The following is a 24959-nucleotide window of genomic DNA, read 5'->3' as shown; positions in this document are numbered from 1 at the left end:
GAAAAAAAATTGAGTCTCTCCCAGCCACTCCTTTTTGGGGTAGGAGCTCCAATATCTGACTGTATATTCTATCTTTTTTCTTTTGAAACAAGCTGTCACCCTGGGTTGAGTGCCATGACGTCACAGCTCACAGCAACCTTAAACTCCTGAGCTTAAGTGATTCTCTTGCCTCAGCCTCCCAAGTAGCTAGGACTACAGGCATCTGCCACAATGCCTGGCTATTTTTTTTTTTTTTTTGCAGTTGTCATTGTTGTTTTAGCTGGCCCAGGCTGGGTTCAAACCCACCACCCTCAGTGTATGTGGCCAGCACCCTACTCACTAAGTTATGGGTGCCACCTGCACATTCTGTTATTCCAGTTGACAGTGAAATTGTGGGCCACCTTGAAATAATGGACCAGCTGGGGATGTGTTTGAAATTATAGCTTGAGCCACATACTGATGTGGAATAGTAGAAAGGGAATGTGCCTTCATGTTCCATAGACATGGCTTTGAATCACAGCTCAGAACAAATCGTGTTCCCTTGAACAAATTCCTTAACTTCTTGAGCCTCTTGTTTTCTCATTTGTAAAAGTGAGCTAATCGTATCTACTTGCTGAGTTCAGGTGAAGTTAGACAAAGCACTTATAAAGCACCCAGCCCTGCCATGTGCACACACAGTCACTGGGCTGGCACGACTGTCTATAGATTTCTTGTCTTTGTGTGCTTTTGTACCTTGTCCCCAATTCAGCAGAGGTTTTTAGAGGGTAGGCTCTGTTTTGTATAATTCCTCTTCCCCACCCATACCATTAAATGTACTATATTTAATAGGTGCCTGATAACTATATTACAATTGAAAGGTGCTATCAATCATTCATTTGATCCCACTGAGTGGGAATTTGCCATCATCTATATAGGAGATGTGCTGAGTTTTATTTTTTCATTCTTTTATACAGATGGGATTGGGAAAAGGCAATACAAAGAAGGTTCCAGGTCTCATTGCCCATGGCACAGTGTTTACGGCGCCAGCCACATACACCGAGGGTGGCGGGTTCAAACTCGGCCCAGGCCAGTTAAACAACAGTGACAACTGCAACAAAAAATAGCCGGGCATTGTGGTGGGTGCCTGTAGTCCCAGCTACTCGGGAGGCTGAGGCAAGAGAATTGCTTAAGCCCAAGAGTTTGAGGTTGCTGTGAGTTGTGACACCATGACACTCTACCGTGGGTGACACAGTGAGACTCTGTCTCAAGAAAAAAAAAAAAAAGAATGAGGTCAAATGGAGCTGGCCGGAAGAGCAGAGGTCCCGGGAGTCAGTAAAGGGAGTCAGAGGAGGGTCGGGCATCAGGCCTGCAGTTGGATGCTGGAGCGCAGGTTGGTGGTGTCAGAGTGTCCCAGCTGCATACCCTGTGGTTACACATCTCTCATTGGAGAGCTCAAGAACAAGGAAGACCTCACGAACAAGCTCAAGAACAAGGAAGACTCTCACGGTCTGTGGGAATTAATTCAACCATCAGAACCAAACGTATATGTTTTCTTGTTAAGTTTGGGGAGGGGGAATGTATGACTTGTTCATCCAGGATTTTGTAATTTACCTGTGTCAAACATCCACCAGCATCTTTCAGTGGTGATAATAATAATAGCACTGTATCTTGGGTTTTGACATTGTATCTTTTTTTTTTTTTTTAGACAGAGTCTCATTCTGTCCCCCTGGGTAGAGTGCAGTGGCATCATAGCTCACAGCAACCTCAAACTCTTGGGCTCAAGCCTCTTGCCTCAGTTTTTCATTTTTAGTAGAGATGGGGGTCTCGCTCTTGTTGAGACTGGTCTCGAATTCATAAGCTTAAGCAATCCACCTATCTCGGTCTCCCAGAGTGCTAGGCCTACAGGCATGAGCCGCCGCGCCTGGCCTGGCATTGTGTGTTGCACTGTGCTGAACTCTTTATATTATCTCATTAACCCCCCCCCAATAATTATATGAGGTAGATATGGGTATGATTATCTTTATTTTATATTTGAAAAATACTGAAGCTCAGAGAAATTAAAAGACTTTCCTAAGGCCACACAGTCAAGAGTGGCTTAGCCCAAGCTCCTAAACTCCTAATCATATTGCCTTTCCAGGTGGACACAGCTCTAGAACTTTAAAATGTCAGCAGGTAGGGCCAGGTTCAGTGGCTCATGCCTGCAGTCCCAGCTATTCCAGAGGCTGAGGAAGGTGATCCTTGAGCCTAGGCTATAGAAGCTATGATTATGCTACTGCCCTCCTGCCTGGGTGACAGAGTAAGACCTTCCTCTCTTAAAAAAAAGAAGAGTTACCAGTTGCTTGACCCATTTTGCATCATACAAATAAAGATTGTCAGGTAGGCTTGGCGCCTGTCGCACAGTGCTTGTGGTGCCAGCCACATGCACCAAAGGAGCCAGGTTCAAGCCCGGCCCAGGCCAGCTAAAGGACGATAACAACTGCAACAAAAAATAGCCAGGTGTTGTGGCGGGTACCTGTAGTCCCAGCTACCTGGGAGGCTAAGGCAAGAGAATTGCTGAAGCCCAAGAGTTGGAGGTTGCTGTGAACTGTGACGCCACAGCAATCTACCAAGGGCAACATAGTAAGACTCTGTCTCAAAAGAAAAAAAAAAGATCATCAGGTAAAGTTTAAGCTGGGACACTTGCTTTTATCAAGAAAGGGAGAAGTGATTTTTCTCACCAACTCATAGTTGAATTACTTGTATTTTATAAAAATTTCCTCCAGGTGGCTCATGCCAATAATCCTAACACTTGGGAGACCAAGGCAGGTGGATTGCCTGAGCTCACAGGTTTGAGACCAGCCTAAGCCATAGCAAGACCTCATCTCTAAAAATAGCCAGGCGTTGTGGCAGGCGCCTGTAGTCCCAGCTACTTGGGAGGCTGAGGCAAGAGAATCGCTTGAGCCCAAGAATTTGAGGTTGCTCTGAGCTATGACACCACAGCACTCTACCAAGGGTGACAAAGTGAGACTTCCTAAAAAAACCAAATTTCCTCCCAAACTGCCTTTCAATAAAGATAAAGTTAAGAAGAAAAGCTTCAGCCACAAGAAAACTCATTATTAATACCTGAATGTGGGCTTGTTCTGCATTCCTGTCTAACCATGGCTCTGCTGCAGATGCAGGTTCTGTGACATAAAAATAAGGGCTCTTAGGGAAGGTGGGCTCTGTTGAGCTACATGAGTACAGAAGGTGATGGGAAGTAGAGACCTGTATGAGGAAGTGTGACTAGGAGGCTCCTTTGAGCAACTAAAAATGATTAAAGAAGGTAAGGGCATGAGAGCTTTTTTAAATTTCAAAATATTAAGGGGGCACAAATGTTTCTGTCACTTGGGTATTCTTATAATGCATAAGTGGGGGCTTTTAGTGTGTCCACCACACAAATGATGTTCATTGTACCCAATGAGTAGGCTTTTCTCCCTCCCTTCTGCCCCCTTCTTGATTCCCTCTGATTCTTACATCTCTTTGTACCTCTGAGTGCCCACTGGTAGTTCCCAGTTATTAGAGAGTACATGTGGTGTTTTTCTATTCCTGAGATACTTCCCTTAGGATAATAGTCTCCAATTCCATCCAAGTTGCAGCAAAAGTTGTTTCAGGGCTTGAGAATTAAAAGGAAGAGGTTTCTTGGGGTTGTCTTTTCTATTTTTTATTGTTTGAGACAAATTCTCACTTTGTCACCTTGGTGAAGTGCTGTGGCATCAGAGCTCACAACAACCTCAAACTCTAGGGGTCAAGCGATTCTCTTGCCTCAGCCTCCCTAGTAGTTGGGACTATAGGTGCCTGCCATAATGCCTGGTTATTTTTATTTTATTTTTTTTTTGTAGAGACAGAGTCTCACTTTATGGCCCTCGGTAGAGTGCCGTGGCCTCACACAGCTCACAGCAACCTCCAACTCCTGGGCTTAAGTGATTCTCTTGCCTCAGCCTCCCGAGTAGCTGGGACTACAGGTGCCCACCACAATGCCTGGCTATTTTTTGGTTGCAGTTTGGCCGGGGCCGGGTTTGAACCCGTCACCCTCAGTATATGGGGCCGGTGCTTTACTGACTGAACCACAGGCGCCGCCCTGCCTGGCTATTTTTTAAGACAGGCTCTCGCTCTTGCTCAGGCTAGTCTCAAACTCCAGAGCTGAGGCAATCCACCAGCCTTGGACTCCCAGAGTGCTAGGATTACAGGCATGAGCCCAACCTCTGTCTTTTTAAATGAAGGAATAGAAAAGACTTAGCCAATGAGAAATTTCTTTGTGTGTGTATGTATATGTGTTTGTTGATGATAAATTGTAATACTTTTTCAAGCTTAGAAAAAAGGAGAATAGGAATAGAAAAACTTTTTATTTATTTATTTATTTATTTTTAGGAATTGAAAAACTTAAAGAAGAAAATAGGAATCACTTCTAATCTCAGCATTTGGAAATACCTCTTAAACTGAACGGCTTTCTTTCCAGAAATATCACTGAATACGTGGTTTAAAAAATATATAGTAGTGTGTAGCTGGGTGTTGTGGCAGGTGCCTATAGTCCCAGCTACTCGGGAGGCTAAGGCAGGAGAATCGCTTAAGCCCAGGAGTTGGAGGTTGCTGTGAGCTGTGATTCCACATCACTCTACCGAGGGTGATAAAGTGAGACTCTGTCTCTAAATATATATATATAGTAGTTGTAACTGCTTTAAAAAAATAAATTATATATTGCTTCTCGGCCTTTTGGCTAAGATCAAGTGTAAAAAAAATAATTTATAACACAAGCATTTATCCCTCATTTCCCCATACATCTTCCCCTCAACAGGTCCCAACATCGTCTCTAGCACCCTTTTGGGGGAAACGCCCACATGTATCTCTCTCCCGCCTCTACTGGGTGGAACAGGCAAGTCGCCATAGCCTATGGGGCAGAAGTTAGGGAGAATTGCCACACAGCGGCGCTGTGGTGCAGGGGAAAAAAATCAGACCAGCATCTGATTGTGCTTAGACTTTCATTGAGACCTGTAGCAATTTCTTTCCAAGATGTGTTTCTTTCTTTCTTTTTAAAATAATAATTATAGGGCGGCGCCTGTGGCTCAGTGAGTAGGGCACCGGCCCCATATGCCGAGGGTGGCGGGTTCAAATCCAGCCCCGGCCAAACTGCAAAAAAAAAAAAAATAGCCGGGTGCTGTGGCAGGCACCTGTAGTCCCAGCTACTCAGGAGGCTGAGGCAAGAGAATTGCTTAAGCCCAGGAGCTGGAGGTTGCTGTGAGCTGTGTGATGCCACGGCACTCTACTGAGGGGCATAAAGTGAGACTCTGTCTCACTTTATAAAATAAATAAATAAAATAAATAAAAATAAAAATAAATTACTACTACTACTATAGTAGTGTGTAGACACACTACTATATATTTTTTAAACCACGTATTCAGTGATATTTCTGGAAAGAAAGCCGTTCAGTTTAAGAGGTATTTCCAAATGCTGAGATTAGAAGTGATTCCTATTTTCTTCTTTAAGTTTTTCAATTCCTAAAAATAAATAAATAAATAAATAAAAAGTTTTTCTATTCCTATTCTCCTTTTTTCTAAGCTTGAAAAAGTATTACAATTTATCATCAACAAACACATATACAAAATAAATAAATAAATAAATAAAAATAAAAGTTAGACCCCAAATTAAAAAATAATAATAATAATAATAATTATAATAAAATACTTTATTTTTAGAGACTGGGTCTTGCCTAGTCTCCCAAGCTGGAGCACAGTGGTACTCTCAGTTCCAGGGCTCAAGCAGTCTTCTAAGCCTCAGGCTCCCATGTAGCTGGGATTGCAGGACCCACACCGCAGGGCTAAATCTCAGTGTTTTTATCCAATAATTGGGGTCATTGGAGGAAGTGTGGTCAGGAAGTGAGTTTGGGGTCAGCTGCTCTTGACTGAGCTGAATTGAGTGATCTTCTTAACTTTCAAGCTCTCTTCCAGTGTGAAAAATGTTATTATTATTTGCAATTGTAGACACAAAACTCTTGGGAGAAACTATTTGTTAGTCAATAATTGATCATGCAAATTGAGAACCTTCCTTTGTTCCTCCCTCCTTCCCTCTCTTCCTGCATTCTTTCCTTCTAAGATTGGAATTTCTTTATGTTGCCTGGGTTGGCCTCAGACTCCTGCCTCAGCCTCCCTTGTAGCTGGGACTACAGGTGTGAGCACCATGCCCAGCTGAGAACCATTTTTCTAAATAGAAATTAAGTTCCTGAGAGAGTCCTGCAAATTTCCACTGTCTTAGTTCTGTTTAGCAGACCTAGTAAACCATACATTCTACACAGATAATACGCCAGTTATTTTCTTTTTCTTTCTTTTTTTATTTTTTTCTCTTTTTCTTTTAATCTGTTTTTTATTTCAAATTAATGGTACAAATGTTTAGGTTACATTGTTCTCACTTCCAGGGTAAAGTTCTATTTGTAAAAGAGCCCCTCACCCAGGGGGTGTGTTATACACCCTCACAATGTGCGCATTAGGTGAGATCCCACTTCATGCCCTCCCTTCTTCTGCCAATCGTCCTCCCCCCTTCCACCATACTAGACTATATATGTGTTTTATTGTTCATATGAGCATGTAATTGTTTATATATTGGTTTATATTAGTATGGAGTACATTGGATATTTATTTTTCCATTCTTGTGATACTTTACTAAGAAGAATGCATTTTAACTCCATCCAGGTAAATGTAAAAGATGTAAAGTCTCCATCTTTTTTAATGGCTGAATACTATTCCATGGTATACATATACCACAGTTTGTTGATCCATTTATGGGTCGATGGGCACTTAGGTTGCTTCCATGACTTGGCAATTATGAATTGAGCGGTAATAAACATTCTAGTGCAAATGTCTTTGTGGTAAAATGATTTTTGTTCTTCTAGGTACATATCTAGTAATGAGATTGCTGGATCAAATGGAAGGTTTACTTTTAGGTCTTTGAGGATTTTCCATACTTCTCTCCAAAAAGGCTGCATTAGTTTGCAATCCCACCACCAATGTAGAAGTGTTCCCTTCTCTCCACATCCACGCTAGCATCTGGTGTTTTGTGACCGATGTGGGCTAATCTTGCTGGGGTTAGGTGATATCTTAGAGTGGTTTTGATTCACATTTCTCCATCAGATATTTTCTTTTCTTTTTTAAGAAATGTTGTCACCCTCTGTAGAGTGCTGTGGTGTCACAACTCAGCAACATCCAGCTTGTGGGCTTAGGCGATTCTCTTGCCTCAGCCTCCCAAGTAGCTGGGACTACAGATGCCAGCCATAACGCCTGGCTATTTTTTGTTGCAGTTTGGCCGGGGCCAGGTTCGAACCCACCACCCTTGGTATATGGGGCCAGTGCCCTACTCACTGAGCCACAGGTGCCGCCCCAGCCCACCAGATATTTTCATTAGAGAATTCCTTTTGAGAGAGAAAGAGGTGATATTTTCACTTTAAAGATAAGCAAACAGGCTCAGAGAGGTTAAATGACTTGTTTAGTGTCTCATGAATCCAAGTGCTCTAACTCTCCAGCAATTGCTCTTTCTGTTCCTATATAGCATACAGTGTTTAAAATCACTCAGACTACTCAATTGTTGTTATTAGAAAAGGCCTCACAAGCAATGTAAAAGAATTGGGGTGATTCAGTTTAGATAAGAGAGGGCTGTGTAGGATGGGCTGTAGGTATGACATTTCTGTAGCTCAGTTTCATATGGGAGTTCCTCCTTCCTTTGGATTGGATCTGAAATCTTCCCACAGGGTGTATTGATTTCCTGGACAAAGAAATTTAAGGCCCGAGGAGTTCAAGACACAGATGTAGTGAGCCGCCTGACCAACGCCATGAAAAAACACAAGGTGAGGAATTCACCTCAGTGTGGGAAGTTCTCCAAGTCTTGGTCCTTTTCTTGGGTGGGGAGGGGTGTCTCATACTGTGCCTGCCTGGAAGGAGACTCGAGGATGGAGTGGATCTCAGGGGAGGTCCCACTATAGTACAGATGTGGCCAATTTGGATAAACCTACCAGTAGTCTTGCTATGTGGGGCTTGAACTGATCACCATTGAGAGCTGGGCTGGCACTTCCCTGGGCCTCCCAGCAGCTAGATGCTGTGTATAAACCCCACCCTCCTCTCTGAGGCGGCAAAGATCCCTTTCTTTCTAGTCTATTTTCTATACATTGAATATCTCCATTGCTGAATATCTTTTATAATAATTTAAATAACTGCAAAGGCAAGACCTACTCCTTGCTGAGCTGAAAAGTTCACAAATAAACCCAAATTGCTTGTTACTCTGACAGTAGGAGGCATATTTTGCTACATACCCTTCCAGTCTTTATTCTGTTTAAAGCGGGGATCATATTCTTTGGTAGTCTGCATTTTTCTATTATTTTTTTAAGATCCAGGATCTTGCTATGTTGCCCAGCCTGGAATGCAGGCTATTCACTGGCACAATCACAGCTCACTGCAGCCTGGAACTACAGGGCTTAAGTGATCCTCCACCTCAGCCTCCCAACTCGCTAAGACTCTAGGTGCACACCAGCAACCCTGCTCTCATTTTACTTTAAAATGTTCCTCTAAACCGTGGGAGATTTTGCTGCAGTAACCCAGCTGACTGGTAGAACAGGAAGCCGGGGTGCGCAGGCGGTGAGGACTTGGCTTGAGGCTGTGCTGACTTCCCTAGGACCAGGACTTTGATGTTTTCTTATGGAAATGCCATTGCTCCTAATAAATGTGCTTTCCTCTGGTGTCCTTTCAGGGTCCCTCAAACAAGAGCTGAAACACAGCTATTCAGGAGGCAGAGGCCCAGGATCACTTGAGCCCAGGGGTTCAAGTTTGCAATGAGCTGTGGTGATGCCACTGCACTCTAGCTTGGGGATAGAGAAAAACCCTGTCTCTTAAAAAAATGAATAGATAATTTTTTTTTTGAGACAGGGTCTCATTCATTTGCCCCAGGAGAGTGCCATGGGGTCATACCTCACAGCAACCTCAAACTCTTGGGCTCAGATAATCCTCTCGCCGCAGCCTCCCCAGTAGCTGGGACTACAGGTGCCCGCCACAATGCCCAGCTATATTTTAGAGATAGGGTCTTGCTCTTGCTTAGTCTGGTCTCGAACTCCTGAGCTTAAGCAATCCACCTGCCTCGGCCTCCCAGAGTGCTAGGATTACAGGTGTAAACCACTGTGCCTGGCTAGTAAATACAAATTTTTAAAGACAAAAAATCAGGGGCTTAGATCCTGGCTGTTTGCCTCTCATGTTTCCATTGCACAGAGGCCTTCACACAAAGCAAGAGTTCGGTTCCCACTGACTTTCTCTGACTCTGAACCTTGCTAAAGGCGCTGTTCCTTCCAGGCAGGCTGCAAGATGCAGGGAAACTCCTTCTTCCCACCCTCTGATGCCCTCTGGCCTTCTGTCCAGCAGGACCTGGATGTGGACATCCTAGCCTTGGTCAATGACACCGTGGGGACCATGATGACATGTGCCTATGACGATCCCTACTGTGAAGTTGGTGTCATCATTGGTAACTTAACTGCACTTGTTTTTGAGGGGTGTGGGAAAGGGGGACTGTTTGAGGGCTTAGTTTCTGCAAACTCTTTTTTTTTTTTTTTTTTTTTGTGGTTTTTGGCCGGGGCTGGGTTTGAACCTGCCACCTTCGGCATATGGGACCGGCGCCCTACTCCTTGAGCCACAGGCGCCGCCCTCTGCAAACTCTTAGTAAATTCTGTGGGAAGGGCCCTGACTCTATTTTGGAGAAGCAACATTAGAAAATGGAAAATCAGTACATTGCTTCCTTCATTTGTTCGTCTATTCTGTGAGCATTTGCTAAGCGCCTGTTGTGTGCCAGACCCTGGGTTCACAGGGGTGAGCCCCTGTGCTCCTGGAGCTTTTGTGGGGGAGGCTGGGAGAGGTCGAAAAAACCTAAACTGGAGACATAATTTGGGGTGGGAGTTAGTGAAATAACACAAAGCCGGGGTGATGTGACTGAGGGTGGGGCCAGGCAGGCAGGGAGGCCTCTCTGAGCAGGGACGGAGTGAGTGGAGTGAGTCCCGAAAGGGAAAGAGAAGCCCACAGCCCGAGATGGGAAGAGCTGGGTAATGCCCAGGGAAAGGCTGGTTGCTGGTGGAATCGAGTGAGTGCCGCCTGAAGGTAGTAGGTGACTCAAGTCAGAGACAGGGGGCATCCTGGGCTGATGACACAGATGTGAGACACTGTGCCTGTGAGGTCACCAGCTTGTGACCAAGGGAGGCAGGAAGGCAGGAAGGCATTGGAGGACTTTGGGTGGGGGTGGGTAAGTGGATATGCATTTTAAGAAGTCCATTTTGTCTGCTGTGCGGAGAGTTGGTCATTGGGGATGAAGTGGAAGCAGGGTGACCAGTCAGGAAGCCATTTTGGACTGTGAGGTGAGATGTACTGGAGACCAGCAAGGTGGTGGGCAGTGGGGTGCCCAGTGGGTGGTCTCCATTCCTCGCTGGGAGAGGCTGTGCAGGAGGGGCCCAGGAGAAGACAGGTTGGGATACAACTAAGCCAAACTGCTCTGACTTCCAGGTTGTTCTTGGATATCCTTTTTCCCTTTCTTATTCCTTCACCACTACTGGGGAAAGTTTTCTGAACTGCTTTTTTTTTTTCTCAAGACAGGGTCTTACTCTGTTACCCTGAGTAGAGTGCTGTGGTGTCATAGCTCACAGCAACCTCATACTCTTGGACTGAAGCAATCCTCTTGCCTCAGCTGCCAAAGTAGCTGGGACTCCAGTCATGTGCCACTATGCCCAGCTAGTTCCTCAGTATTAGAGATGGGGTAGAGATGAAACCCCATCTCTACCATCTCTCTTTGGTAGAGATGGGGTTTCACTCTTGCTCAGGCTGGTCTTAAACTCCTGAGCTCAAGCTATCCACCCACCTCAGCCTCCCAGAGGATTATAGGCATGAGCCACTGTGCCCGGCCTGAATTGCTTTTCTTAATTTCCAACAGCACCCTCGTCTGCCTGACCTTCCCACAGGGCAGGACTTCCAACCTGAGCAGCTTCATCTGCCTTCCCATTTCCAGGGCCCCCCTCAGAATGGGACAGATGCTTGCCAGTCATGGCGTCAGCTGCTGTCCACGGTGTGTCTGTGGCTGTGGCTGTGGCTGTGTCTCCTAACTCACAGACTGCATGCCAGGCCTGAACAGTGCCACACTTTGCTGAGAGAAGCTTTTTTCCAAATATGACATTACCATCTGCCTTTTGACATTTGTCATTTTTCATGTTGGCATTTAAAATACTCAGGCCAGAGTATCTGCCAGAAGAAGATGCTCAAAAAAAAAAATTCTTTAAGCAGCATTTTTTTTTTTGAACAGAGTCTAACTTTGTCACCCTCGGTAGAGTGCTGTGGCGTCATAGCTCACAGCAACCTCAAACTCCTGGGCTCAAGTGATTCTCTTGCTTGAGCCTCTCGAGTAGCTGGAACTACAGGAGTCTGCCAACAACACCTGGCTATTTAGAGAGGGAGTGTCTCTCTTGCTCAGGCTGGTCTCCAACTTCTGAGCTTAGGCAATCCACCCGTCTCCGCCTCCCCAAGTGCTAGGATTATAGGCATGAGCTTCTGTGCCTGGTCGAAATAGCTCTGTTGAGGCATAAAAAATCTTCTTGTTCTAGATATACAATTCAACTATTTTTAGTAAATTTACAGTTTTATAACCATTGCCACAATCCAATTTTAGAACATTTTCATCAATCTCAAAAGATTCCAAAAACATTATCTCCATTTGCAGTCTTTCCCCAATACTCAAGCTTTTGAGGCACTTCGCTGGAGAGAAGTATTTAAATAATGAATGTTGCTGTCTTAGGTGTGACAGCTAATCACTGTCAGAGACAAGGATGTAGCTTATGCTAGGAACCATTTCTGGCAGCCATAAGTAAAGAATATTTTTAGTATCAAACAGGAAGCTAAGTAGCTTAGGGAAAGTATTTAAAAAATTACTCTGGGTTGCCATGTTTTGTCTTTTCTCTTAAAATTTATTTACAAGGTTAGCTTAATTTATCCTCCTCTTGTAAGTGTGCTTTGTCAGCTTCATACATATTCATGAGGGACTTCTTCACAGTCAACTCCATTCATAACAGCAAATTATTAACACACTGAGAAGTGCAGCCTTGACATGTCAGCTTTATTCCGCATGGACTTGGGGCTTGCCAATGCTGCTTCCCTCAGTGAGAACAGCCCCAGAGTGAGTCAAAGGCACTTTGTGGCCCATCCAGGAGGGCTCTCGGGCAGTCAAGAGTTCTCTGTGTATGCCCAGCCGGAAGCCGGCTTCTTTGCATAGAATCTCTCATCCCTTGTCCAGGCACTGGCACCAATGCTTGCTACATGGAGGACATGAGCAACATCGACCTGGTGGAAGGCGACGAGGGGAGGATGTGCATCAACACGGAGTGGGGGGCCTTCGGGGACGACGGGTCCCTGAAAGACATCCGCACCGAGTTCGACAGGGAGCTGGACCTTGGCTCGCTGAACCCGGGGAAACAACTGTGAGTGTCCCATCGCCACAGCTGTCACTCAGGTACCCCCTCTGCCTGGGAGGTGCTCTAGTGATACCCATCACGACGAGTTTACAAGGCAAGGCTTGTACTGCAGTATCATTTGACAAATGAGGAAATTGAAGCCAAGGACACTGAGTGATTCCTCCTTGGTCGTAACCCAGTTCTGTAATAGTTTGGTCAATGTTTATGGAGACCATGTTTGCACACACGGCACTGGAGGTGAGGCTGTGAATCAAGTGACATGGGTCCTGCCCTCTTGCAGCCTTCAGATAAGTGGCTGCAGAATTCCTCAGGTTTGCATTTCCATGGCCCAGCCACCCTGCATTCTCTAAAGCCACTCACATAGCAGGTGGTGGCCGTGACAGGGCTGTCCCTCCCTGTGTGCTGTCCACATGCCTCAGGGCCTTTGCCAGTTCTCATCCAACATGTACCTGCAGTCTGATGACTATTTAGGCATTGGCCCCAGCTCTTTCTCTGCGGACCGAGCTCCCTGAAGACAGGCTACACGGTTGGCTTCTCTTTCCTTTCTACACACAGTATCTTACACATTATTGCAGCTTATTAGTGTTTGTCAAATTTAAAAAGGCTTTTTAAATTTTAAACTAATTCAGACTTTTTTTGAGACAGAGTGTTATTCTGTCACCCTGGGTAGAGTGCCTGAGCTCAAGAGATCCTCTTGCCTCAGTATCCTGAGTAGCTGGGGCTACCACTGCCCTCCGTGATGCCAGGCTAGTTTTTCTATTTTTCATAGAGCCAGAGACTTGTTCTTTCTCAGGCTGGTCTCAAACTCCTGAGCTCAAGCAATTCACCCACCTTGGCCTCCCAGAATGCTAGCATTACAGGTGTGAGCCACTGCGCCTGGCCAACTAATTCAGACTTATAGGAAAGTGCAAAAATAGTATACAATTTCCCACACCCCTTTCACTCAGATGCCTTACATAGTAACATACACTCTCTGTATGTTTGTGTTTGTATATTCATATATATGCTCATGTACACATATATAAAATTGTTTTCTCTGAACCACTTGACACTAAGTTGCAGGCATAATGTGCCTTTATCCCCAAATACTTCAGGATGTATTATTTGAAAATAAGAACATTCTCTTACATAACTATACTACAACGATCAACATTAGGAAATTAACACTTAACCATTTCTAATATATAACTTACAGATGTTATTTAAAATTCACTAGCTGCCTCATTAATGTCTCTTATAAAAATGTAAAGAAAGGGTGGCACCTATGGCTCAACGAGTAGGGCGCTGGCCCCATATACCAGAGGTTGTGGGTTCAAACCCAGCCCCGGCCAAAACCTGCAACAACAACAAAAAAAAAAATGGAAAGAAAGTAAATGTCGTGATTGGAACTCCCATCACAGGTTACATTTTGCTGTCATGTCTCTTAACCTCCTTTAATCTGGAGCAGTTCCTTACTATCTCTTTGTTTTTCATGACGTTGAAGCATTCAGGCCACTGTTGTTACAGAATGTCCTTCAGTCTGCACTGTCTGATGTCTCTTCATGCTTAAATTCAAGTTATGCATTTTTGGCAGGAATGTAACACAAAAGTGTGTCCTTTCCAGTGCATCATATCAGGAAACATAGGACACTTGTTGGCTCCATTACTGGTGATGCTACTTGGAATCATTGGTTAAGGGGATACCTAACAGTTTTCTCCAGCAGAAGGTTATTCTTCTTCCCTTTGTATTGAGTAAATACCTGGTGAAGAGATATTTTGAGACTATGTTAATAATATCCTGTTCCTCATCAAGCTTTCACTCACTAGTTTTAGCATCCATTGATCCACTGGTGAATTTCTAAACCTGTCGTTCCTACTATGATAATTAGTTGTTATCAGACTGTAAGGAAGAGCTTTCCTATCTCCTCAATTTATTAATTCATTTATTTATTACATTTTATAGAGACATGGTCTTGCTCCGTTGCCCAGGCTAGAGTATAGTAGCATGGTCATAGCTAGCTGCAGCCTCAAGCTCCTGGGCTCAAGTGATTGTGAGCCTCTTGCCTCAGCCTCCCTCATAGTTGGGACTACAGGCTCAAACCACCATGCCCAGCTGATACTTCTCATATTTTGTAGAGAGAGGGTCATGCTGTTGCCCAGGCTAGTCTTAAACTCCTGGCCTCAAGACATCCTCCTGCCCTGGCCTCCCAAAGTGTTGGAATTACAGGCTTGAGCCACTGTGCCCACCTCCTCCATTCATCCTATATTAGTACAGACTCGAGAGTTCTTTTTTTATTTAGTAGATCTAATTTCTTCTTTTTTTTTTTTTTTTTGTTTTTTTTTTGGCTGGGGCTGGGTTTGAACCCACCACCTCCGTCATATGGGACGGGAGCCCTACCCCTTGAGCCACAGGCACCACTCTAGATCTAATTTCTTTTTTTTTTTTTTTTTTGCAGTTTTTGACTGGGGCTGAGTTTGAACCCACCACCTCCAGCATATGGGGCCAGCGCCCTACTCCTTTGAGCCACAGGTGCCGCCCTAGATCTAATTTCTTTTTTTTTTTTTTTTTTGAGAGACAGAGTCTCACTGTACCGCCCTCGGGTAGAGTGCCGTGGCGTCACACGGCTCACAGCAACCTCTTAACTCTTGGGCTTACACGATTCTCTTGCCTCAGCTTCCCGAGTAGCTGGGACTACAAGCGCCTGCCACAACGCCCGGCTATTTTTTGGTTGCAGTTTGGCCGGGGCTGGGTCCGAACCCGCCACCCTCGGCATATGGGGCCGGCGCCCTACTCATTGAGCCACAGGCGCCGCCCTAATTTCTTGATTAGAAATTAGATGTTTTGGCTTGGTGCTTGTAGCACAGTGGTTATGGCGCCAGCCACATACACCGAAGGTGGCGGGTTCAAACCCGGCCCAGGCCAGCTAAACAACAATGACAACTGCAACAAAAAGAAATTAGATGCTAATTGTTTGTCAGATTTGGCCAAAACAAGCCCTTTCAAGTTGGCTCCTATGTCTTTCGACACATTCTGTCACCCTTTAAGTGCTTCCTTATTTTCTGGCACAGTAGGTGTTCCAGGCTTATCTGGCACTTGCCCAGCCCCAGCCATGCAGTCAACCATTTTGCCAAGACATACCGGTGAATGTTAGGCATTTCCTAAGTGCCAAACCCTAGAACTGCCTACCTGTAAAACACATTTATGCTTTGGCAGTACCTGCTGTGAGCACACCCCTGGGGCAGTGGTGATCTAGGGCAGTCACTGCCCAAAGACATAGTGTCCATTTTATAGATACTATCATCATCATTAATTTCTATTGTACTGAAAGTAAATTCCAATCCCCTAAATTCAACCTGAATTTCTTTTAATTGGCTTGTTTCTTCAATGTCCTAAGACTTTTTATAGTGAACTATATAAATTTGGTTATGAAATAGATTGTCATTGATTTTGTGTCTTATTGTGTTTGAAGAATAAAACTTACATTAAACAGTTTACCTAGGAAACAAGTGGTAATTGCTGTGTGCACACTCAGAGTGAAGGTGTCAGGTAACTTCAGGGATATTTCGTCCACATGCCTGTCTCCACGGGCACAGCATCTTTCTCTCTCCAACAGAAGCTTGATGTAGTTGGTAGAAGCATCTGAGTGTAGAACTGGATTTGTCATGCCATGGCTGGGTGATCTGGGGGAAGTACCTGAAGTCTGGGAGGTTCAAATTCCATATGCCAATGTGTGAATGGCAAGAATGATACCCCCACGGCCAGGGTGATTTGAGATAAAGACTCTTAGAATGCAGTGCCTTGCTTTTGGGAAGGAATCTTGGATCTCCTTTAGCTCAGGCCTCTCCTTTTATGAGCAAGGCGAGTGCAGCTCAGAGAGCACAGCCTCTTTAGGGTACACCAAACTGGGGCTGGACTGGGGCCTCCCCATCCCAGGTGCAGTCCTCATGCTGCCCACGCTCCAGTGTGGCTCCTGCTCTTTGGGAAATGATGCTGTGTAACCGAAGGGGTTGCTTCTGCTGATTTGTTCACCATATCACAGGTTCGAGAAGATGATCAGTGGCCTGTACCTGGGGGAGCTTGTCAGGCTCATCTTGCTGAAGATGGCCAAGGCTGGCCTCCTGTTCGGTGGTGAGAAATCCTCTACTCTCCACATTAAAGGAAAGATTGAAACACGGCATGTGGCTGCCATGGAGAGGTAAACAGCGACTGGGCCTCTTCCACCTTGACTCTGCAGAGGGTTAGGATGGGTGGCCAAGGTGTGGTAGGCTCGGGGTAGGGGAACAGAAATAGGGACCAGATCTTCCCTCTTCACCAGGAAGATTTCAGACCTGGGCATGGCTGCAGGTGCGTTAGCAATTTCTGCCCTGATTTAGATGGGACATTCTTGTTCGTTTCATCGACCAGGGACTCTGCTGTCAGAGGGCCACCCTCTCCCTGTATTTTGCTGCCATCTTCCTAAAGAGGTGATTTGTAACTTTATTTGGGGTCATAGATCCTTTTGAGGACTTTATTTGGATTCTGGACCCTTTACCCAGAAAATGCACACTTGCACACAATTTTGCTTACAATACAGAGCATCCTTGGGGCCTTTAAAGCTCATGTGTGGAATCCTGCTATCACAGAGCCTTCTCCTCTGCTTCCACTAGGGACTGGCTCTGGGTATGGTGATTTCAAGCTTTATGCACAGGACCCTGGAAGGAGGAGCTAGCTGACTGGTGAAAGTGGTTGGCCCCAGTCAACTCAGGGTGCAGTTCTTCAGGCTTAGAAACCCTGGCATTTCCCTGAGCTTTGTGCTCAGTTTAGATTCTGAGCTCAGCAGAGTGGCACGGACCCCAGGACTCTGTGTTTGTGCAGAGCTTGTCAGAGATGGATTTCTGTGAAAGGCATTATAGCTAGGATAGTTAAAAGTGTGGATGCTATGATCTAAGTGCTCGAATTCAAATCTTGGCTCTAGCACTTACTAGCTGTGTGACCGTGGACAAGTTACATACCCTCTCTGTGCCTCCCATCCCTCATCTACACAATAGAGTAATGACAGTACAGCCCCCAGTATTGCTGTGAGGATTAAATGATACATGTAAAATCCTTAGACAAGTACCTCCCTAAGTGGCACATGGGGAGTGCTTGATAAATGGTGGCTGCTGTTATCAATGTTGATATTGTTATATCACTGTGTGCCAGCCTATTTATTTTCACAATCCTGGGAGGTGAGAGAGCTGGCTCCCTCAGGAAGATACTCATGGGATGGAGAAGAACTGTAAGAACTGTTCTCTCATTCCTGTCCCCTGGCCAGGTACAAAGAAGGCCTCGCCAATACAAGAGAGATCCTGGTGGATCTGGGCCTGGAGCCATCCGAGGCCGACTGCATTGCCGTACAGCACGTCTGCACTATCGTCTCCTTCCGCTCAGCCAATCTCTGTGCAGCAGCCTTGGCAGCTGTCCTGACGCGCCTCCGGGAGAACAAGAAGCTAGCAAGGCTCCGGACCACTGTGGGCGTGGATGGAACTGTCTACAAAATACACCCTCAGTGAGTAGCACCTGCCAGCCCACGCCTCACAGATAAGTCTCCCCAGAGCAGGGTCCCAGGTCCTCTCTGGACCGTATTGCTTATACTGAGTCAACCACCTCTTATTGGTTCTGAGATGACAAGAGAAAGGGTGAATCGACGGCCCACATTCATCCAGCTGGCTGGCTTGCTCTTCACTCTTCACTCTTAAAGAAATACTTAGCCCGGCGTTGTGGCGGGCGCCTGTAGTCCCAGCTGCTGGGGAGGCTGAGGCAAGAGAATCGTGTAAGCCCAAGAGTTAGAGGTTGCTGTGAGCCGTGTGACGCCACGGCACTCTACCCGAGGGTGGTACAGTGAGATTCTGTCTCCATAAAAAAAAAAAAGAAAGAAAAGAAATACTCTGGCCAGGCATGCTAGCTCGAGTCTAGCCTGTCCCAGAGCTCTGGGAGGCTGAGGCAGGGGGATTGCTTGATGCCAGGAGTTCAAGACTAGTCTGGGCAACATAATGACACACTGTCTCTACAAAAAGCTAAAAATTAGCTAGGTGTAATGGCACACACCTGTAGCTACTCAGAAGTTGAGCCAAGAGGATCACTTGAGCCCAGGAATTCAAGGTTACAGTGAGCTATAATGGTGACACTGCACTCCAGCTTGGGTGACAGAGCGAGACCCTATAGAAAAAAAGAAAAAGAGAAATATGCTGCTAAATAGTGCCCTTGCACTGCCCAGCGGTGCTGTCTCCTCCTATCATTCCTGCCCTCCTCCACCCAAAAAATAAAGGCTGGGCTCTGGCTGGGCAGGACTCCAGGACCCAGTCCATGGCCGTCCTGAGCTGTTTCTGTTGGCTGAACCTGGCCTTTAGGTTGCTAAATGTTTGCCATCACCCCTGCCTTTAGGTACCCAAAGCGCCTGCACAAGGTGGTGAGGAAACTGGTCCCAAACTGTGATGTCCGCTTCCTCCTGTCAGAGAGTGGCAGCACCAAGGGGGCCGCCATGGTGACCGCAGTGGCCTCCCGCGTGCAGGCCCAGCGGAAGCAGATTGACAAGGTGCTGGCTCTGTTCCAACTAACCCGAGAGCAGCTTGTGGAGGTGCAGGGCAAGATGCGGGCTGAGCTGGAGTATGGGCTGAAGAGGAAGACCCACCCACTGGCCACTGTCAAGATGCTGCCCACCTATGTCTGTGGGATGCCAGACGGCACAGGTGGGCAGGGCACCGCCCCCTTCTCTGAAGAGCTCCTGACAAACTCCTTGCCAGTTAGGTTTTTGTTTTTTAGAGCCTTGAATTTATGACCATAAGGGATTGTAGAGAGTAGGGTAGAAGGTTAGTACTCCTTTTTAACCCATTAGCCTTGGTTAGTCCAAGGCATTTGTAATGAAAAAAAGTATCTAAATTATGTTACATGTGTGTGCATGTGTATGCATGCATTTGTGTGTGGGGGTGAGAACATGAGCGTACCCCCTGCTGTGAACAGACGGAAGGCCCAGAACCGTTCCCGGGAGCTCCCTTCTAGACACTCGTGCTTGTCTGGGCTTGTCTACCTGCTGCTGCTCTGTTTTCTGAGCTTGGCTCATTTTCTCTCCTCTCATCACATCTGTCCCTGAGTTTTCCAACCCTGATCCTTCTCCTGGTCCTTGGTGTTCAGCCGAGAGACGCCACTAAGTAGCAGAGTCAGTTCTTTAGACAAGTTATTTTACCTCTTTGCAGCTCATGAGTCTCTTCCAGAAATAATGACCTTAGTAAAATGCTTTACACCTTATCATTTTCTTTTGATCCTTTAATTTCATCTCATCCCCACAACCATTTTGTATGTTACTGAAGAGGGAACAGTTCCCGTTCATGGATGCCAAAACTGAGGCTCAGAGAAGTTAGATGGTCTCCTGCAGGTCACACAGCTGTGGACTGGATCTCTTAACAACAGAGAGCTTTTCCAGGCCAACAGGGGAAGCAAAAACTGAGGACAGTAAAAGATACTCTTCAATTATTCATTATTTTATTGCTTGAATCCTTCTGCCTTCATTCCTCAGAGTTCCATTAAGCACCTCCTCCATGCCAGGCTGTCTAGGAGCAGAGTTCACAGTCTGTCGGGCTGGCAGACGGTGAGCAAATAAAGCCATATGATGTCAGGTCGTGACAGGTGCTGTGAAGACAAATTGAGCGGGATAAGGGGTCATAGAGATGGCTCCAAGAGACATCTGTGGGAAATCCAAGGAACAGCAAAAATGGTGTGGCTAAAATAGAGTGAGGCAGAGAGCAGTGTGAAAGGTTCTATAGAACAGACTCAGTGGCCTTGAGGTGTCAGAGAGGTGAGAGACTGCACTTCAGTGGTCAGTGCATGTGATAAAGGTAGGGCTTGTTGTGGTTTCTTATTTATCAGGTGGTGGTGTGGGGATCGAGGCAAGGGGAGGGAGCAGGAAGAATCATTTCATGCCTGTTAATGAGCAGTTCCTCTAGGGCCAGCGGTTCTCAACCTGTGAGTCATGACCCCTTTGTAACAATGAAAATACATCCTGCATATCAGATATTTACATTACGATTCATAACAATAGCAAAATTATAGTTATGAAGTAACAATGAAAGTAATTTTATGGTTGGGGGGTCACCACAACATGAGGAACTGTATTAAAGGGCCTGTATTAAAGGAACTGTATTAAAGGCATTAGGAAGGTTGAGAACCATTGCTCTAGGCCATCCAGACAGGATGCAAACACCTTCCGGAGCCCCTTGCAGTCAGGGTAGCCTGGCCCAGACTCACTCTTGGGGACTCCTTGAGAATAAATATCTCAGATGTCCTCTGCCAGATAACTTACACCTGGATATGTTCACCTGGGGTGCCCTAGAAGGATGCAGAGGTTAGGGCTGGAGGAGCCTTCGGAGGTCCAACCTCCTTACTGTAGATGAGGAAAGATGGGACCTGGCTCCTCTTGCTCAAGACAAAAGGCATTTCTCAGAAACCCCAGACCCCTGGACTCCAGTTCAGGGCTCTTTTCACGGCAGCTTACTGGTGATAGTGTAGATGGTACCTGGGGCTTTGCTGTGAAAGTGAAAGCTAAGGAAGGCCGTGTGGCTGCAGGCAGGCTGAGGCCCTGGCCAGGGCCCTGACTCTGTGCATGATGACCAGAAGGACCTTCTGGTCCAGAGCCCCAGGAGGGCCGTCTCTGGGTCTGCATCTCTTCTTCCCCCCCAGGGGCTTCACAGGAGTCCCTGCTGGTGGAATGCAGCCCCCCTTTCTCCACCACAGAGAAAGGAAAGTTCCTTGCCCTGGACCTGGGGGGAACCAACTTTCGGGTCCTCCTGGTGAAGATCAGAAGTGGGCGGAGGTCAGTGCGGATGTACAACAAGATCTTTGCCATCCCCCTGGAGATCATGCAGGGCACGGGGGAGGAGGTAAGTGCTGGGTGAGGGTTCTGTGCCCCACAGGAACCCGCCTGCCACCCCAATCAGTGGCCAGCTGCTGTGAACGCCACTCTCCCCCACAGCTGTTTGACCACATCGTGCAGTGCATTGCCGACTTCCTGGACTACATGGGTCTCAAGGGAGCCCAGCTGCCTTTGGGCTTCACGTTTTCATTTCCCTGCAGGCAAACGAGCATTGACAAGGTAAGCGCCCGCCAGCTCACAGCCCGCCTAATGGGTGTCCTTTCTCTCTCAGAGGCATCTCAGGGTGACTCTGAGTCACTCTTCATTTTCTATAGGGTTTCACGCTCAGGGTGGCTGCAGACACATCATAGAGAATTTCAACCATTTAATTGTTTTCTATTTATTACCTTCCATTTCTTTATTTTGGATGGAAGTTTATAAAAGAATTTACAGTAATATGCAATAAAGGGACTCATGGCTAATACTGCTGTTAAAAGAGGAGGTCATGTCATATTATGGAGAGATGGAAAGGGTAAAAGACCAGTTCAGGCCAGTTACAACAACTAAGCAGTAGTAATATCTGTCTTTTCCTGGGCAGCCAGTGTAAATGGAGAAACACAATAGGTTGTGGGTTTTTATCATCTGACAAAGGTGAGCTACCAATGGAGCATAAGAAATGCATTTCATTCCTGACATTAGGATCTCAGAAAGACTCGATCATACGGCCAGTTGAGTTGACACTGAAGAACATCACCCATGGCCGGTGCAGTGGCTCACACCTGTAATCCTAACACTCTGGGAGGCCCCTAAGCAGATCTACTTCTCAAACAAATGCCCAAGGAGGAATGAACAAGGACCTTCACTATCATACCATTTTAATAATGAAAAAAATCATGGAAGCGTGTGTGCCTGGCTTCTGGTCAGGCCAGTCCTCTGGTCCACAGCCTGTTGGAACAGTTGCCCAACAGGCTGCTACCCCTTAGGAGAAATAAAGCTCTCCTTTTTCCAAAGTAAAAAAAAGAAAAAAATCAGCCAGGCATAGTGGCTCATGTCTGTAATCTTAGCACTTTGGGAAGCTATAGCAGGAGGATCTCCTGAGCCAAGAAGTTTGAGGCTGCAGTGAGCTATGATGATGCCACTGCAACCCAGCCTGGGCAATAGAATGAGACCCTGTCTCAAAAGAAAAAAGAGGCTCAGCGGCGGTAGCTCAGTGGGGAGGGCACAGGACCCATACACCGAAGCTGGTGGGTTCGAGCCTGGCCAGGCCTGCTAAACAACAATGACAACTGCAACCAAAAAATAGCTGGGTGTTGTGGCGGGTGCCTATAGTCTCAGCTATTCGGGAGTCTGAGGCAGGAGAATCACTTAAGCCCAAGAGTTTGAGGTTGCTGTGAGATGTGGCACCATGGCATTCTGCTGAGGGTGACATAGTGAGACTCTGTCTCAAAAAAAAAAAAAAAAAAAAGAAAGAAAAGAGAAAGAAAAAAAAGCTAGTTTTTAATCTAATTTAAAAATGAGAAACAACCCAAATGTCTGACAATGGAGAATGACTAAATAAACCATGGTATATCAATCGTATGGACTTACCTACTTGGTTTTTAATTTAACAAACACACACATAGGGGTAGGGTGGCACCTGTGGCTCAAAGGGGTAGGGCGCTGGCCCCATATGCTGGAGGTGGCGGGTTCAAACCCCAGCCCTGGCCAAACTGCAAAAAAACAAACACACACATAGGTGCCTGTTCTGTACCAACACTATTCTAAGTGCTTCACGGGGATTGTCTTACCTGACTGGGAAGGAGCAGGTGCAATAGTTAAGAGCATAGCCTGGTTCTCCACTTACTAGCTATGTAACCTTGGACCAGTTATTTTTATTCTTAATTTTTTATTTTAAGACAGGGTCTCACTTTGTTTTCCAGGGTAGCCCACAGCAACCTCAAAACTCCTGGGCTGAAACAATCCTCCTACCTCAGCCTCCTGAGTAGCTGGGACTACAGGCACTGCCACAACACCCAGCTAATTTTTTTTCTATTTTTAGTAGAGATGGGGTCTCCCTCTTGTTCAGGCTGGTCTTAAACTCCTGACCTCAAGCGATCCACCCATCTGGGCCTCCCTCCCAGAGTGCTAGGATTACAAATGTGAGCTGCCGTGACCACCTCTTCAGCCAGTTATTTAATTTCTCTATACCTTGGTTGTATCATTTGAGAAATTAAATTCTTAGTTTAGGCTTGGTGCCTGTAGCACAATGGGTACAGCGCCAGCCACATGCACCAAGGCTGGTGGGTTTCAGCCCGGCCTAGACCAGTTAACCAACAATGACAACTGCAACAAAAAAGTAGCTGGGTGTTGTGGCGGGCACCTGTAGTCCCAGCTACTTGGGAGGCTGAGGCAAGAGAACTGCTTAAGTCCAAGAGTTGGAGGTTGCTATGAGCTGTGACGCCATGGCATTCTACTGAGGGTGACCTAGTGAGACTCTGTCTCAAAAATAAATAAATAAATAAATAAATTCTTGTTTTGTGAATTTGTTTATTTCTGTGCAATTATATTTGAGGAATATTTTGCTCAGTGAAAGAATGCGACAGATCCATTTTTTTTTTTTTTTTTTTTGAGACAGAGTCTCACTATGTCTCCCTTGGTAGAGTGCCGTGGTGTCACAACTCACAGCAACCTCCAACTCTTGGGATTAAGCGATGCTCTTGCCTCAGCCTCCCAAGTAGCTTGGACTACAGGTGCCCTCCATAATGCCCATTTATTTTTTGTTTCAGTTGTCATTGTTGTTTAGGTGGCCTGGGCCATGTTCAAACCCGCCAGCGTTGGTGCATATGGCCGGTCCTGTAACCATTGTGCTACGGGCGCTGAGCCAACAGATCCATATTAACTGAGAAGGAAAGGTCTAGAAAATGCATGATTGAATGAGAAAAACAAATTGCAGTAGTTCACACACAACGTGCATTTATTTACTTAAAAACACTTGCAAGTAGAGGAAAAAAGTCTGGAAGGATTCATAATAGGCTGTTAATAGAGATTGCCTCTCAGATTGGGGGAATAGAAAGTTAAAGGCAACTTTATCCTTATCAGTATCATTTTAATGTTTTACACAGTAATGCTTTCTCGTGTTGCTGCTGCCATTAAAAATTAATACACTGGGGAAGGGGTGGGGACTGTGTGCAGCTGTCCGAGGTCCTGACTGGGCACCAGGACATAGCTGCTGCTCCTGACTCAAGACACTGGGCCTCCGGGCCTTTGTCACCCAGAATTTCTGATGGGTTCACGAAGACACAGTTAAAAGAAAAAGGGAGGCCAGGGGGCAGCTGGAAGCAAAGCTACTGATGGCTGAGGATTAAAAAGAAAGGCTTCAAAAGTATATTATTTTTGTGTAATTGCAATTAATAAGAAAGAGAGGGCTAGGCACGGGGTCTCATGCCTGTAGTCCTAGAATTCTTAGAGGCTGAGGTGGGAGGATCACTTGAGGTAGGAAGTTCAAGACCAACCTGAGCAAGAGCGAGACTCTTGTCTTTACAAAAAACAGAGGAAGTTAGATGGGTGCCTGTAGTCCCAGCTGCTCAGGAGGCTGAAGTGGAAGGATCACTTGAGTCCAGGAGTTTGAGGTTGCAGTGAGCTGGGCTGACACTACTGCACTCTAACTGGGGCAACAGAGCAAGATTCCATTTCAAAA

General features: G+C 46.0%; 1 protein-coding gene across 3 annotated transcripts in view; it reads left to right on the top strand.

Moving 5' to 3' along the window:
• Positions 1-24959, top strand: part of HKDC1 (hexokinase domain containing 1) — a 59492-nt gene that overhangs the window by 14893 nt on the left and 19640 nt on the right. Inside the window, exons 5-12 of one of the 3 annotated variants that reach the window (XM_053586600.1) lie at positions 7710-7805; positions 9295-9463; positions 12263-12446; positions 16460-16615; positions 17714-17947; positions 18823-19127; positions 21166-21311; positions 21404-21523. In XM_053586600.1, the coding sequence (XP_053442575.1) occupies positions 7710-7805; positions 9295-9463; positions 12263-12446; positions 16460-16615; positions 17714-17947; positions 18823-19127; positions 21166-21311; positions 21404-21523 (1410 nt within the window). The remainder of the gene's footprint in view (positions 1-7709; positions 7806-9294; positions 9464-12262; positions 12447-16459; positions 16616-17713; positions 17948-18822; positions 19128-21165; positions 21312-21403; positions 21524-24959) is intronic. The other 2 variants (XM_053586601.1, XM_053586602.1) reach the window with 2 other exon arrangements.

The sequence above is a fragment of the Nycticebus coucang genome, chromosome 3, assembly GCF_027406575.1.
Source record: "Nycticebus coucang isolate mNycCou1 chromosome 3, mNycCou1.pri, whole genome shotgun sequence".
NCBI lineage: Eukaryota > Metazoa > Chordata > Mammalia > Primates > Lorisidae > Nycticebus > Nycticebus coucang.
The sequence above is the reverse complement of the archived record's forward strand: the minus strand, read 5'-3'. Positions and strand labels throughout refer to the sequence as shown.